Source organism: Urocitellus parryii, chromosome 4 (genome assembly GCF_045843805.1).
Source record: "Urocitellus parryii isolate mUroPar1 chromosome 4, mUroPar1.hap1, whole genome shotgun sequence".
NCBI lineage: Eukaryota > Metazoa > Chordata > Mammalia > Rodentia > Sciuridae > Urocitellus > Urocitellus parryii.
The window spans coordinates 62,734,485-62,751,083 of NC_135534.1; the positions used below are offsets into that span (position 1 = coordinate 62,734,485).

Consider the following 16,599-nt stretch of genomic DNA (forward strand, 5'->3'; position numbering starts at 1 on the left):
TCTTGCCTCAGCCTCCTGAGTAGCTGGGATTCCAGGCCTGTGCCACTTGCCCTGCTTTCTTTCTTTTTTTCTTTTAGAGGGGTTGGGTGAAGGATTTATATATAAAAATATATGGAATATCCTTTTAGGTAAATGGCTTAGGCTGGAGGTGCAATAAGCCTAATGAAAATCTCTAGCACAAATAGGTGTTGGCGAAACTTTTTGTTAAAATTTACTCCAGAAAGATTTGGAAAGCTGAGGCACGAAGATCACAAGTGCAGTGCCAGACTTCACAACTTTGACTCTTTCTCAAAAAAACGTTGGGGATGTAGTTTAGTGGTAGAATGTCCCTGGGTTCAATCCCCAGTACTTTGCACCCCCCCAAAAAAAAAATTGCCAAAAAAGAATTTCTCAGGTAAGATTTTTAATTCATAAAATAAATTTAGAATCCTGAATTTAAAGTTAAATCTAAATGATAGTGAATTTAAAATAAAATATAAATGACACATTTATCTTCCTTTGCAGCCTCCAACTGGTACAGATACTATGGTCAAAGCTGGAGTTAGCACTAACATCAGTACCAAACATCAGTGTATTACTGCTATGAAAGAATATGAAAGCAAGTCATTAGAGGTGAGTAAAACGAAATACAAAATAGCAGCGTAACCTTTTGAATTTATTGGAAAGCAGCTTTTTGAAATGTGGGTGATTTTTTGGTGTTTTTTGCCTATTTATGAACTTAATGTGGTTGAAATTTTACATTATGTACTATTGTTCAGTATTGTGATATTCCTCTATGGCATTGCATAGTTTGTGCATTCTGATTGCTTTGTAATGGATTGTTGTTCATTTCCTGATTATTGTTTCTCATTACTGATTATAATGTTTGCTTTTTCCTATATCCCAGACTGTGCTTGCTATATTGCAGTGTGCAGCAACTCCTGACTTAGAGATAAAATTGCTATATTTTATTCCTCCTTTTTTCAGAATTTCTGAATACCCCCTTAACAGAGAATCCTTCATCTTTTATCAACTAAACTGTATATTTTAGGGTAGTAGTAGCATTCTATTAAAAGACACTGTTTATAAAATAATACTAAGAATGATTGGCTGTTTGTCCAGCAGTTTTTTTTTTTATAGTGTGGATTTTAGTGTCTATTGGAAATGTTTTTTTAAATGGTATTGTTAATGTCATTCTGTAGTTTTGTGATTTTTATGGTCAAGATTCCTGTATGAAGATAGAACTTAAATGCTAATTTCAAGTATTTAGGCTCATAACTAAATTTTTTGACTACATATTAAGATTGTAAATATGTTTTCTCTTTAGGAACTTCGTTTAGAGGATTATCAGGCTAACCGTAAAGGCCCACAGAACCAGGTGGGAGCAGGTACCACAACTGGCTTGTTTGGGTCTTCTCCAGCCACCTCCAGTGCAACAGGACTCTTCAGCTCTTCCACTACTAATTCAGGATTTGCATATGGTCAGAACAAAACTGCCTTTGGAACGAGTAAGCACTTGGCATCATATTGAAATATATTAAGAAAAAACAGGCAGCTAAAAGTAAAACATTGTGGTCACTTTATGATAATTACAATGGAGAAAAATAATTCAGGGATATTGGAGAAATAGGGAGTGTCTGGTTGTAAGTGTGGGAGAAGTACAATTTTAAATGAACATAATTAGGTGGGCTTCACTTGATAAGGTTGTTATTTGAGAAGTGACTGGTCTGAAGAAGGTGAAATAAAAATTGTATACATTTCTGGAGGAGAAACATTTCAAATACTTGGAACCATGATGCAGTGGTGCACACCTATAATCCCAGTGATTCAGGAAACTGAGATAGGAGGATCACAAGTTTCAGGTCAGCCTCACACATTTAGCAGAACTCCAAGCATCATAGTGGGGCGCTATCTAAAAAAAAAAAAAATGATAAAAGGGGGGACTGAGGACATAGCTCAATTTTAAAGCACCCTTGTATTAAATCTCCAGAACCAAATAAATAATCTAAGTTTTTGCCAAAGAGGAGAAGGAAAGGTGGTGTTTTGGGGAAATGGAGAACCAATATGAAGGCTTGAGTTTTTATTTGATTTGGGAATTCATAAGAGATGTTTTTACAGTAAAACGTGAAGCCATGGATAGTGGCACATGCCTGTAATCCAAGCAACTTGGGAGGATGAGGCAGGAGGATCACTAATTTAAAGCCAGGCTCAGCAATTTAGTGAGTCTCTAAGCAACTTAGTGAGACCCTGTCTCAAAGCAAAATGTGTCTGGCGGGACTGAGGTCATGGCTCAGTGATAGAGCATTTGCCTAGCATGTGTGAGGTATTGGGTTTGATTCTCAGTACCACATATAAAAAATAAATTAAATAAGAGTCCATTGACAACTAAAAGAAAATTAAACAAAAAATCTGGCTGGAGATGTGCTCAGTGGTAAGTGCCCCTGCGTTCAATCCCTAGTACCAAAGGGGGAAAAAAAAAGTAATGTGATTATGAATGAAGGATCATTCTGAAGGCTGTTATATTGTGAGTAGATGGTGGAACAAAATTAGTTTGAAAGTTCTTGTTCCATGAGAGATGATGGTTGTTTACACAAGGATGGTTAAAAAAATAATAATAAAAAGAAGCAGCTGGGTGTGGTGGTGCATGTCTATAATCCCAGTGATTTAGGAGGCTGAAGCAGGAGATAAGTTCGAGATCAGCCTCAACAATTTAACAAGTCCCTGTCTCAAAATAAAAAAAGGACTGGGGATGTGGCTTAGTAGTTAAGCACTGATGGGTTCAATCCCTGGTACCAAAAATAAAAGATCTGGGTCTGTGGGTATAGCTCAGGGCTAGAGTGCAAACCAGGTATACATAAGGCACTCCATTCAATTCACAGTGCGGAAGAAAGAGACATTTTGGAATTCAGTTATATAACTGGTTGGTTGGTTGGTTGGTTTATGCATACATATAAACAGGATTGAACCCAGGGGCACTTTGCCCATGTAGGCCACCATGCCCCACTGTTTTTTTTTTTTTTTTTTTTTTTTTTTTGATTGGCTTTTAAATTATTTTAGCTATAGACGGACACAATATATTTATTTTTATGTGGTGCTGAGGATCGAACCCAGGGCCTTGCACATGCTAGGTGAGTACTCTACTGCTGAGCCACCACTCTAGCCCCAGTTTTTTAAATTGCTTAGGGTGTTGCTAAGTTGCTGAGGCTGGCCTTGAATTTGTGATATCCTTGCCTCAGCCTCCCTGGGACTCTGGGATTACAGGCATGTGCCACTGCACTTGGCTGAAATAGGTTAATTTAGTATGGGATATGAAAGAGGAGTTCATGATGATAGCTAAATTATTTTTATAAAAATATTACTTTTGTGGCTGGGGATGTGGCTCAAGCGGTAGTGCGCTCACCTGGCATGCGTGCGGCCCAGGTTCGATCCTCAGCACCACAAATAAAGTTGTTGTGTCTGCCGAAAACTAAAAAGTAAATATTAAAAAAATTCTCTCTCTCTCTAAACAAACAAACAAAAAATTACTTTTGCTAGTCACAGTAGCGTGCATCTGTAATCTCAACAGCTAAAGAGACTAAGACAGGAGGATTGTAAGTTCAAAGCCAACCTCACAACTTAGCGAGGCCCTAAGCAATTTAGTGAGACCCTGTCTCAAAATATAAAAGACCTAGATATCTGGCTCAGTGCTTAAGGACCCCTGAATTCAATCCCTACTACAAAAAGATATATATTTTTGCAAAAGTAGTGCATGTTTATGATGCAGAGTTCACAAAATTTAAAAAACCCATATAACCAAAGATTTTCTTTCATTATGCCTAGCCACCATTTTGTATCTGTAGAAATAAGCAAAAGTTAACTTTTATCATAACCTTGTAGAGAAATATACACATCAGTACATGTTTTTTGGGTTTTTTTTTGGTTTGTTACTGGGGATTGAACTCAGGGACACTCAACCACGGAGCCACATCCCCAGCTTTATTTTATTTTATTTTAGTTGTTGATAGACCTTTATTTTATATATTTATTTATATGTGGTCCTGAAAATCGAACCCAGTGCCTCACACATGTCAGGCAAGTACACTACCACTGTGCCACAGTCACAGCCCCCTAGCTCTGTTTTGTATTTTATTTAGAGACAGGGTCTTACTGAATTGCTTAGCACCTCGCTTTTGCTGAGGCTGGCTTTGAACTCATGATCCTCCTGTCTTCACCTTCCAAGCCGCATTGGATTACAGGCATGTGCCACCGTGCCCAGCTACATATCATACATATTTAAATGATATCTTATGTTCTTCTCAATCTTACTGTTCTGTGATTTAGTTTAACACGTATTCATTATTGAATTCTATATACCAGACCAGAGGCTAGATGCTTTGATATGATGAAATAGCCTCTTTTCTCAAGAATAGCTTAGTTGAACAAGATGAAATTACAACATAGACTTTGATGATGCTCTCTTGTATAATAATAGAAAGCTAAGCATTTACAAAGGAAGAGCATTTAACCCAGCCTGGATATTAAAGTTTTAACTTAATCTGGAGTTCTTAGGATAGAAAATGAAAGGGTTGCCAGGTGTGGTGGTGCACACCTGTAATCCCATCAGCTTGGGAGGACGAGACAGGAGGGTCACAAATTCAAAGCCAACCTCAGCAACAGTGACGTGCTAAGCAACCTAGTGAGACCCTGTCTCTAAATAAAATATAAAATAGGGCTGGGGATGTGGTTCAGTGGTTGAAGTTCCCTGGGTTCAATTCCCGGCACCAAAAAAAAAAAAAAAAATGAAAGTGTTAATGAATAGTGAATATATGCAAGGTAATGTAGATCGTAATGGATAACATAATACTATTGCTGGATTATAGGGTAATGTCAAGTTTCCAGGTTTTGTTTAGTTATTTTTGTTTCTTTTTTCCAATTACTTTATCTTTCCTCTTTTTCCTGAAAGGTACAACTGGATTTGGAACAAATCCGGGTGGTCTCTTTGGCCAGCAGAATCAGCAGACTACTAGCCTCTTCAGCAAACCATTTGGCCAGGCCACAACCACACAGAACACTGGTTTTTCCTTTGGTAATACCAGCACCCTTGGACAACCAAGCACCAACACCATAGTAAGGAAACAGGCCTTTAGTTAATTCCAGGTCTTATAGAGCTTAGTAATTAGGCTTTTAATCATTCCAAACTGGCAATTTCTATCTTTGCTTGAGTTCTTTATAGAGTTGAGAATCTGGAAAAGGAGAGAAAACACACATTACAAGGAATTAAGATTTAGATTTCAGTCCAGTCTCATCTCCTTACTCACTGAGAGTCTGTTGAGCAGTCATCTATTCTTTCCAAACATGTTTTTCTCATCAGTAAGCAAGAGCTTTTATAGTCTGGGCTATAGTTGGCTATTTCTAAACTACACTTGTGACATTGCCATTCTGTAGGGTTAAGGAGAAAATAGTTGTCAATTACTAGTTATATTTCATAATATTCTTTCAGCTTATTCTGGTAAGGTAGATTCAGGCAAAGTCTAGCAGTTGGGGGATACAGGAGGGGAGTAGACCTAAAACTCAGAGCAGTATTAGGTAATTGCTTCTTTGCAGAAAGTAAAAGTTCTCACAGTCATTACTAGTTTATTTCTAGAGACCCTTTTTATGGAAGTGTGAAATTAAAAATTGATTTGAGGTATGTTTAATTGATTAAAATTCTTGGAATTTACCTGGTACTAAAGTTAGAGATGCTTTGCCTTATTAAAGAAAACGAGTACAGCTAGATCCCCAAATCTTTAATTCAGTAGACTGAATTAAGCAAAATAAATAAAAAGAATTATACACATGACCAAGTGGGATTTGTCCCAGATTTGTTGGTGTAACCTAGGAAAATTAATTATTAAAAACTTAAAAATTGAATCATAGGGCAGGGGATATAGCACAGTTGGTAAAGTGCCTGCCTTGCATGCATAAGGCCCTGGGTTCAATCCCAGCACCATCAAAAAAAAAAAAAAAAAAAAAAATTGAATCATTGCAGTACCCTAAGAACAAAAAACACATAATCACCTCAGTAGATGCCAAAAAAGTGTATGATATACTTTCATGATAAAAACACTCAGCTGGGTGTGGTGGCTCATGCCTGTAATCCCAGCAGCTCAGGAGAAGTTCAAAGCCAGCCATGGCAACAAGGCCCTAAGAAACTCAGACCCTGTCTCTAAATAAAATATACAAAAGGGCTGGGGATGTGGCTCAGTGGTTAAGGAGCCCTGAGTTCAATCCCTGGTACAAAACAAAACAAAACAAAAAACATACAAACACTCAGGGCTGGGGTTTTGGCTCATTGGTAGTGCACTTATTTCATATGTGTGAGGTACTAGGTTCAATCCTTAGTACCACATAAAAATATTGTGTCCATATATAACTAAAAAAAAAAAAAAAAAAAACCCAAAGAATGAAAGGGAACCCACAATAGCCAGATCAATTTTAAATAGCAGCTTAATGTAGATATGAATTTATCATCACAATAGCCAGATTAATTTTAAATAGCAGTTTAGGTATAGATATGAATTTATTATCCAATTTATCATTTGTGAGCTGTGACATTTTAGGAAAGTTGTTAATTGCTCTGGGCTTTATATTCTTTCAAAAAATGGGGATGCTGTACTCCTTGCTTTTTAGGGTTGTTGTGAAGAGACATAAGCTCCATGTAAAGTGTATCTTTACATAGTATCTGTCACATAAACTTGAAAAATAATGATAACTATTTTTATTAATCTAAGATTCTTCAAGAAATTACTGTGGCTATAGGACGGAGTCCTCTTTTTCTTCTTTACTAGCAAAACAGAAAAACTTCTTTTTCCTTTTTCTCAAAGAAAGAAAAAACTACTGTGGGATAGCTCTTAACATAAATTACCTTTTGCAGGGTTTATTTGGAGTAACGCAAGCCTCACAGCCAGGAGGTCTTTTTGGGACAGCTACAAACACCAGTACTGGGACTGCATTTGGAACAGGAACAGGACTCTTTGGGCAGACCAATACTGGGTTTGGTGCAGTTGGTTCGGTAGGTGTTCACAATTGAGTATAATTACATCTTATATATGAGTCTGATAAAGGAATTTATAGAAAGTTGTCATTGTATTCCAAGTTTTTTTTTTTAATTGGGTATATTGGATGATTTGATACTAAGAGCGAATAAAAGTTTTTCTTATGCAAAATGAAATTACTGATTGAACTCAATAGGTTTATTTTCAGTTAGTGAGTCTTTCACTGCAGTACTTGTGTGCAAGTTTGTTTCTAATAGCAAAGTATCATTTCATTTGGCTAGTTTATTTTTAAATTATTTATTTTTAATTTGACAATTGGCATTGTATTTTAAAAACATGAAGTTTTGAAGTGTATTTACATTGTGGAATCTGGGTGGTTAGTTTAAATTGTTGAGATCCTTTCATGTGTAAATCAGATAATTTTAAATGACTAGTTATCCCCTTTGTGTTTTAGTGATAGATTGGATGATTTGGATATTAAACTTTTAAAAGAATATATAAAGTTGTTGAAATTGTTCAGGTTCTCGTGGTTTACATACTGCTGGAGGCTTGACTGAATTAATTTGTTTACTAAGCTATTTAAGTGAAAAATTACTATTTAGAAATATAGTTTACCTAAAATTAATACTAAATTCTATATGATCATTTAAAAAATAGTTAAGTGAGAATCATTATGAATATAGTCAGTCTGTATTATGTATCCATTATAAGAAGCTTTGTGCTTGGATATAGCTTCTTAGTGGTAAAGTGCTTACCTTATATATGCTAAGTCCTGGGTTCTGTCTCCAATGCCAAAAAAGAAGACAAAGTCAAAGAAGCTTTGAATTTGCTATTGTGATTAGTTAAATATCAGAAAAAAAAAATTCCAGAATATATGATCCTATTTTCATGGAGATTGAAATTTTTTTTATTAATCTCATTTGAGCAGGTAACTGATGTGAAAAATTGAGAAAATCAAATAATGCCACAGAAAATTTATACACCTTTTAATAGTAACTTTCTTGATGTATTAGCTACATACCATACAATTTGTCTTATTAAAACATATAATTCATTGGTTTTTAGTATTCAGAGTATGCAACCATCATCACACCAATTTTAGAACATATTTATTGCACCAAGAAGCACAATTCTGGGCTGTGGCTGTGGCCCAATGGTAGAGCACTCGCCTAGCATGCGTGAGGCACTGGGTTCGATCCTCAGCACCATATAAAAATAAAATAATAAAATAAAGATATAAAAAAAAAAGCACAGTCCTATACTCATTAGCAGTTATTTGCCATTGCTCCCCAGTAACCTCATGCCTACTTTCAGTATCTTTGGATTTGACTATTCTGGACATTTCACATAAGTGGAATCATCTTTTGTAACTTTTTTTTCACTTAGCACCATGTTTTCAAGATTCATCATATTGTAGGATGTTTAAAATTTTTCTGATAAGTATTTCTTCTGACAAATTACATGTCTGATACATTTCTGTTAACAGGAAAACAATTGATTTCCTTGTTATTTTTTTCTTGCCTCACTGAAATCCTCTGTTTGCTGAGATGTTACCATTAACTTTTCAGGCTGCAAATATTAATTATTTTTTTTTAAATGCTTTTAGTTGTAGATGGCACCATACCTTTATTTTATCTATTTATATTTATGTGGTGCTAAGGATGACATGCTAGGAAAGTGCTCTACCACTGAGCTACAACCCCAGCTCCTTTTAAAATTATTTTTATGTATATTTTTTAGTTGTTGATGGAACTTTATTTCATTCATTAAGTAGATTAATTTATTCGCAAAACAAATGAATATGCAGTGCTGAGAATCGAATCCCGTGCCTTATACGTCAGGCAAGTGCTCCACCACTGAGCCACAACCCCTAGCCCTCAGATTATCTTTCTAATGGTCTTCATTCATCTGTCTTTTTATAAAAATTATTATATATTTACCCCCATCTCACACCCAGTATATCATAGCTGAAATAGCCTTTATTTATTGTTTGGTAAGTATCTCTATTATTTAAAACTTTGTCCTCTATTTTGTTCTTTTTAGACCCTGTTTGGCAATAACAAGCTTACTACCTTTGGAACCAGCACAACCAGTGCTTCTTCATTTGGTACAACCAGTGGCGGGCTCTTTGGTAACAAACCAACTCTGACTTTAGGAACCAATACAAACACTTCCAATTTTGGTACATATAAAAAGCAGGTTTGGCTCTCTTAAAGTTATACTGACTATACCACACATCATCCTCCTGATTCATATGATTGGAAATATAAAAAATTCTCAGGTAAGCTGTGGCTTAATGTGAGGTCCCAGAAGAAAAAGTTTAAAGTCATGGACTTGGCTTCAGATGTTTAGTAGAGATATAAATTGACTTTCATTTTCTTTGAATTACTTCACCAATCAATAGCCAAGAAACCATAAATGAAACACGTAGATTGAAATAACACATTCTTTTAGGCCAAGTTTCAAACATAGAAGTATAGTGTACTGGAGAGATTTGATGATTCTTTGTGATTTGGGGGATTATTCCATAGTTTTCTGGTAGTTCCAAAAATTTTATTTTATAATTCATGTTCCTTGTAAACAAATTTTCAGAAAATACAGAGAAGATTACACAATTAAAAACAGAAAACAATAACAAAAACACAAGCTCCTAAACTATAGAGATATACTAGAGACCAGTTTAGTAGAAACATTATATTATTTTCAGTATCATAACTACCTCATTAAACTCTCAATTAAACATTATTTGGGTAGGATAGGGAACGTTCATTTTATTGACAAAGGAAATATTTATTTGGTAGAAATGTTTGTTGAATATTTCTTTTATTAGATATATCACTAGGCACTGATTGATAGGGGCACGGGACAAGAAAGCAAAGACATTGAAATTGGCATAGGTCAGCATTTATAGTTCTTTAAAAAGTTGAGGTTTTGGGGGTTTGTTTTTCTCTTTTTCTCTTTTTTTTGGTACAAGGGATTGAATTGAGGGGCACTCTACCATTGAACTATATCCCCTCCTCAGCCCTATTTATTTATTTCATAAGTACATACATGGGATTGAACCCAGAGTTGCTTTATCACTGAGCTATATTTCTTGTCTTTTTATTTTTTATTCTGAAACAAGGTATAATAGTTGCTGCAGGCCTCACCAAGTTGCTGCAGCTGGTCTTTAATTTATGATCATGCTGCCTCAGCCTCCTAAGTAGCTGGGATTACAGACTGTGCCACAGCATCCAGCTGTTTTTTTTTTTTGTTTGTTTGTTTGTTTTTAGTGGTGTTAGGGGTCAAACTCCAAGCATGCTAGGCAAACATGCTATCTTTGAGCTATCTGTAGGCCATTTTGTGAGTTTTTAATGATCTTAAAATATACTAGAGAAACATTTTAATCATCCATTGGAAGGTTAATACATTCTCACAGAAATTAGAACTGTATGGAAAAGATAAGTCCTTGTTAGGTATCAATTCCTAAATTTTTGTATTTGATTTGATTTTTATAACCCCTTTTACTACATATTGTTTGCTTGCTGCTGGTAATGATTATAATTACATGTATAAGGCTGGGATTGTGGCTCAAAGGTACAGCGCTTGCCTAGCATGCGTGAGGCACTATGTTTGATCCTCAGCACCACATAAAAATTAAATAAAGGTATTGTGTTCACCTACAACAAAAAAATAAATGTTTTAAAAAAATAATTCCATGTATAATTCTTTTCGGTTGTATTTTGTTTTAAAGAACAGCTTTGAACAGGGGACTTGGTTAGAATAGTTAAGATATATCTGGTTGATGTACTTGTTCCTTAAAAACCTAGAAGGGAAGGATACTTTAAAGGATCAGATGAGTGTTTCTAAGCTTTATTATTATTATTATTTTCAGTCTGTCATTTCCCTTTACCAAAGAACCTTTGTCGACCTTTATTCTCAATCACTTGATTTTTTTCTCCCCTTCTGAAATAGGATCTTGGTGTGTTGCCTAGGTTGGCCTGCGAACTCTTGGGCTTAAGATAAAATCCTTCTGCCCTATATATCAATAGCTGGGGCTATTGATGTAGCCCATCAGGCTTGGCTCATCATCTGAACTATTCTTTTTTGGGCGAGGAGGATAATGAGGATTGAACTCGGGGGCACTAGACCACTGAGCCACATCTCCAGCCCTGATCATCATCTGAAATATTAATATCACACATATTCTGTATCTGTAAGTTCTCTGGCCTTTTGGAGGATCATAAATACTTGTATCTAAGATTTTTAGTTTCTAAGAAGGAATTTACACTTCCTTTGAAAATGCATATATTTTCTGGGCACAGTGACACATACCTGTAATCCCAGCAGCTTGGAAAGCTGTGACAGGAAGATCATGGGTTCAGAGCCAGCCTCAGCAACATTGAGGTGCTAAACAACTGAGTGAGACCCTGTCTCTAAATAAAATACAAAATAGGGCTGGGGATGTGGTTGAGTGTCCCTGGGTTCAGTCCCAACACCCCCCTCCCCCACAAAAAAAGGAAAGAAAATGCATGTATTTAATCCATTATGTCCTGTTATCCTACATATAGGATACCTGTAGAAACTTAAACTGCAGTTTTATAGGTTTTCTATGAAAGTTTACAGTTATTCTAAAATGAAAGCTATATTGCAGTATATTCGTGTTCGGAATTAAATGTTATTTGTTTAGGCTATACCTGATGAAATAGGTTGTACTTTTAAATATTTTTTTAAAAATATTTATTATTTTTTAGTTTTCAGCAGACACAACATCTTTGTTTGTATGTGGTGCTGAGGATCAAACCTGGGCTGCACGCATGCCAGGCAAGCGCGCTACTGCTTGAGCCACATCCCCAGCCCCTTAAATATTTTTTATCTTATTCCATGGTTGTAGATTTCTGATTTGGAGGATTTTTATTGTTTTTGTTTTTAAATATTTATTTTTTAGTTGTAGTTGGACACAATACTTTTATTTATTTATTCATATGTGGTACTGAGGATCGAACCCAGGGCCTCAAACGCACTTGGAGAGCACTCTACTGCTGAGCCACAACCCCAGCCCCAAGGATTTTTATTGTTGTTGTATGAATGTATTCACACTCATGTTCACTGATTTGAAAATGAAAGGTCTCATTTTTATCTTACTTCCCTCACTACCTTATGTGCTGAATTTGAATTATCCTTAATTTTAATTTGTAAAATTGTTTTGAAATAACAGCATTGATAACTTGTCAGTGAGAATCGGAGGAAGTGTGTGGTATAAACAGTGTAAGTTGGGACTTATTTTCCCTCCTATGGGTTTGAGGTAGTTCGTGAATATCTTATTTTTTGATGTTATGGGGCTATGAGATCTTTTCTGGTTAAATTTTAAATGAAAAAGAAAAAGAATGTCTGCAAGTACATTTTATTTATTCATTCAAGAAAATTGGTGCTTGAGTAGGCAGCAGTCCATTTTTATGGCATAGCTATTAGCACAATACAAGAAAAGACTTAATGAATACATGAACCTTAAAAGTGTTGAGGTTGACTTAGATTTTAAAATGACATTAAATAAGCATTATTACAAACTATATTTTTCAACTTTTTTCTTGACCACCTTCATGTGATAATTATATACAGTCATGACAGAATATAATATTCTCAGTGATACTGTTATTGATTCCAAAACATTCTCTGATCTCTGTTTTTGGGGCGGCTTATTCCCATCCATCATAATTTTTAAAACAAAATCAAGTGTTTTATGAACAGTGGTTCAGAAGTGAATTTTTTTCATTTATGATTGCTTTTTCTTCTTTTATCCTTTATTTATGATAAGTTTATTAGTTGTTTTGTTGCTGTTTAGCTCCAAAAGGAATAATGAAGCTTTGGATGTATTTGAATAACAAAAACATAATAACAGCAATGCAATATAGGTATTTTGTTTCATACTTATGAATTTCCAAGGGGAATTAAAGGATTTTCTCTAAATTGCAAGCAGTATTGAAGGAGGATGGTTTTCCCAACTCTCTATCATCTCCAACAGTGAAATAAATCATTCCAACTCAAGATAAGTTATTCATAAGTTATCTTCTTTTTTATTATTTAAGTTTAGTCATAGATGGACACCTTTTTGTGTGTGTGTGTGGTGCTGAGGATTGAACTCAGGGCCTTGTGTATACAAGGCAAGCACTCTACTGACTGAGCTATATCCCTGATGCCTTATTTATTTTTTGTATGCTGCTGAAGATTGAACCCAGTGCCTCACACGTGTTAGGCAAGTGCTCTACCACTGAGCTACAACTCCAGCCCTTTCTCTAATATTAGCTAGCGAAGTCCTTGATTCTTCCTGAGACAATTGAGCGTGATCTGCCACACATTGTAGCCTATACCAGGTCCATCTGTTAAAACAAAAGCTGCTGTAGAGATTTTTAGATTATTTTCCCTTAGTAAGAACCTTTAGGTTCATTAAAGTGTCTTTATTTGTTGATCGTCTTATTTTTTTTAGTGAGAGTTTGAGGGAATGAGTTTTTCTTCCTGTAAGTAAATGTAAAGCATATGTATTGAATGGCTTGAGCCTTATAAAAGGTATGCTTTCGAAAGCTCAGGCACATTCACTTTGCTTTATTGTTCAGTATCATCCTATGTTGTAGTGATATTTTAAGGCCAAAATGTAATTAAGTAAATATGAAGGCTTGTTTGCAGGTGTCAAAATTTTTAAAAAGTCATATTACCTTATAATTTAGAATTTCTAAATATTGTTAATAATTGAAAGGATGCAAAGCTTAAAGTTGGGCTGCTCCCTGTAGGGAAAATTGAGTGTCTTGTTAAAATTCCAACCCACTCATTCTTTTGTCTTCTTAGGCTTTGGCACAAATACCAGCGGGAATAGTATTTTTGGAAATAAACCAGCACCTGGGACTCTGGGAACTGGGCTTGGTGCAGGATTTGGAACAGGTAAGGATCTACTATCATGAATTTTAGGACAGATTGTAACTTGGTTTTCTTTTTTTTTTTTTTAAAGAGAGAGGGGGGGAGAGAGAGAGAGAGAGAGAATTTTTAATATTTATTTTTTTAGTTTTCGGCGGACACAACATCTTTGTTTGTATGTGGTGCTGAGGATCGAAACCAGGCCGCACGCATGCCAGGCGAGCGCTCTACTGCTTGAGCCACATCCCCAGCCCCTGTAACTTGGTTTTCTGATTACTAGAACTTAAGAGCTTTGTCTGATCACATGCCTGAAATTAAGTGGTCTAGATTTTCATTTTTACAAATGAATTAGTAAGACATTCTCAGCAGTTATATTTTCCCAGGCCCAAAATATTGGCACATTTATCTTACAAATAAATTCTACATTAATTCTATAAAGTGTGGGATTTTTTTTACAGAAAAATTAATTTTTTTTAACCAAATGTTTTTCATTTAATAGCTATGGTCTATCTGGGATTTTCAATATATAACATAAGAGTTGTCACTAAGATGACATGATTAACATTTAGTCTCCCTGTGTTAGTAACAGGGATTTGAGATCTAGACCTGTTTATCAAGTAAGCCCTAAAGTAAGCAGAGGAGTAAGCACATGCTGAAATAATTAACAAGTACTCAGGTTTTGTAGGGTTTGAGCATATCTTTCAGTGTTTTATTCTGATAAAGATCTGATATGTCACTCCTTTATCCATAATTATTTTACCATAATTATTTTTCAGTGCATTTGAACATATTTATCTTTCTACCTGCCCATCTGTTTTAAACAATTGGAAGGTGTTGTGGCCATAAAATAGATAAGTGTTTCTGTATGCAGAGTTAACATCTTAGTTGAACCTCCTTTTGTGCTATAAACTGTTAACTTTCATTTTCTATTTTAAATTAAAGTTAAAAATGCTGGTAAAATGTTTCAGCAGTTCAGAAATGAGAAGTATAAGTATTTCAGCTGTGAAGTAACAGCTATTGAAAGTTTGGCATATACCTTGTTAGACCCCTTTGTATGCATTATTCAAGCATGCATACACAACATGTTTGTACATGTGTTTTATAGATGGGGTTTTGGATTATATTCTTATATGGCAACCATACTTTACATAAGTGTTTGTGTCTCTTTTTTTTGTCCTTTGGCATTGTTGGGGTTCAAACCTGTGCTAGGCAAGTGCTCTACTCCAGAGTTATATCCCCAGCCTTGTATGAGTGATTTTGAAGCCAAAGGCTGAGATACATTAGTTGGTTGTGATATTAATTTAGTGGGCTACAGCCAGGATTTTAAGAAAATGAATTGGAATTAAAAATTATTGCAGACAGTAAGATTACTATCCTTTCATCAGACTTTGTTTCAGTTATGCATGTGTTTTCCATCTCAGTATATTTCATCACATGTGCCACAGTAAAATATATTTGAAAGAAACTGTCTTATGGTAGTATGCTATTTATATGTTTATAGTGTATATTTTTTCATTTTACAAATTATCAGTTTCTTTTTTTCTTTTTGGTTCATATTTGATCTATCATATTAAAAATAAATAATATTGATTTGTATTTGTGTGTGTGTATATATATATATATATATATATATATATACATGCATAATGTACATACACCATAATTTATCTAACTTCTCCCCTGTTGGTAGATATTTCAGTTATTTGGTGTTATTAATCAAGTCCTTAATGCATTAAGACTTCTGTCATGTGATTTTTCATCTCTATACCTGTAGGATAGGTAAATCAGATTGGAATTGCTGCATTTGGAAGATATGCATATTTTGAGTTTTGATTCATCTTGCTGATTTTCCTTCCAAAATAATACCAATGATGCCTGATATAGTGGCATGTGCCTGTAATCTCAATGACTCAGGAAGTTTTAGGTGGGAAGATTGAAAATTTGAGGCTATCTACATCAACTTAGCAAGACCCTATCTCAAAATAAAAAAATAAAAAGGACCAGGGATGTAGATCAGTGGTAAAGCACCTCTGGGTTTAATCCTAAGTACCAAAAAACAAAAAGAAAGAATACCAGTTTCCATTTTGCTAATTTTCTTTTTGTTTGTTTTCTGTGATGGGAAGTTCTGACTAAACTGGTCACGAACTCCTGGGCTCAAGGGATCTTCCCCACCCTCAGCCTTCTGAGTAGCTGGGACTACAGGCATCTGTCACTGAAATTTTTTATTGGGCTTTCACATGTTTTCATATGTGGTAGTAGAAATTGATATAATGTAGTTCATACTTAACTGATTACTGGTAAATGTGGATATCCGTATGTAAGTTTATTGGCCATTCAGATTTTTTAGTTCTGGGCTGGGGTTGTGGCTCAGTGGCAGAGCACTTGCCTTGCACATGTGAAGCACTGGGTTTGATCCTGAGCACCAGATAAAAATAAATAAACAAAATAAAGATATTGTGTCCATGTATAATTTTAAAAGAAATTTAGTTCTATATTTATAATATATGAACCTTGTTTCTTGATTATTTATTTATTTGTACTGTGGATTTAGTCTAGAGGTTCTTTACCACTGAAACATATTCTTAGCTCTTTTTAAAATTTTCTATTTTGTAACAAAAGTTCTCGCTAAGTTGCTTTAGGGCCTTGCTTAGTTGCTGAAGCTGGCTTTGAACTTGGGATCCTTCTGCCTCAGCCAAGATGCTAAAATTACAGGTGTGTGCCA

The 16,599-nt window shown here is 35.0% G+C and overlaps 1 protein-coding gene across 4 annotated transcripts in view; it reads left to right on the plus strand.

Annotated features, from left to right (window-relative positions):
- Nucleotides 1-16,599, plus strand: part of Nup98 (nucleoporin 98 and 96 precursor) — a 109,054-nt gene that overhangs the window by 21,122 nt on the left and 71,333 nt on the right. For 2 of the 4 annotated variants that reach the window (XM_026400905.2, XM_026400909.2), the window contains 6 exons: nt 505-612; nt 1,307-1,487; nt 4,922-5,085; nt 6,872-7,009; nt 9,036-9,174; nt 13,812-13,904. In XM_026400905.2, the coding sequence (XP_026256690.1) occupies nt 505-612; nt 1,307-1,487; nt 4,922-5,085; nt 6,872-7,009; nt 9,036-9,174; nt 13,812-13,904 (823 nt within the window). The remainder of the gene's footprint in view (nt 1-504; nt 613-1,306; nt 1,488-4,921; nt 5,086-6,871; nt 7,010-9,035; nt 9,175-13,811; nt 13,905-16,599) is intronic. The other 2 variants (XM_026400906.2, XM_026400908.2) reach the window with 2 other exon arrangements.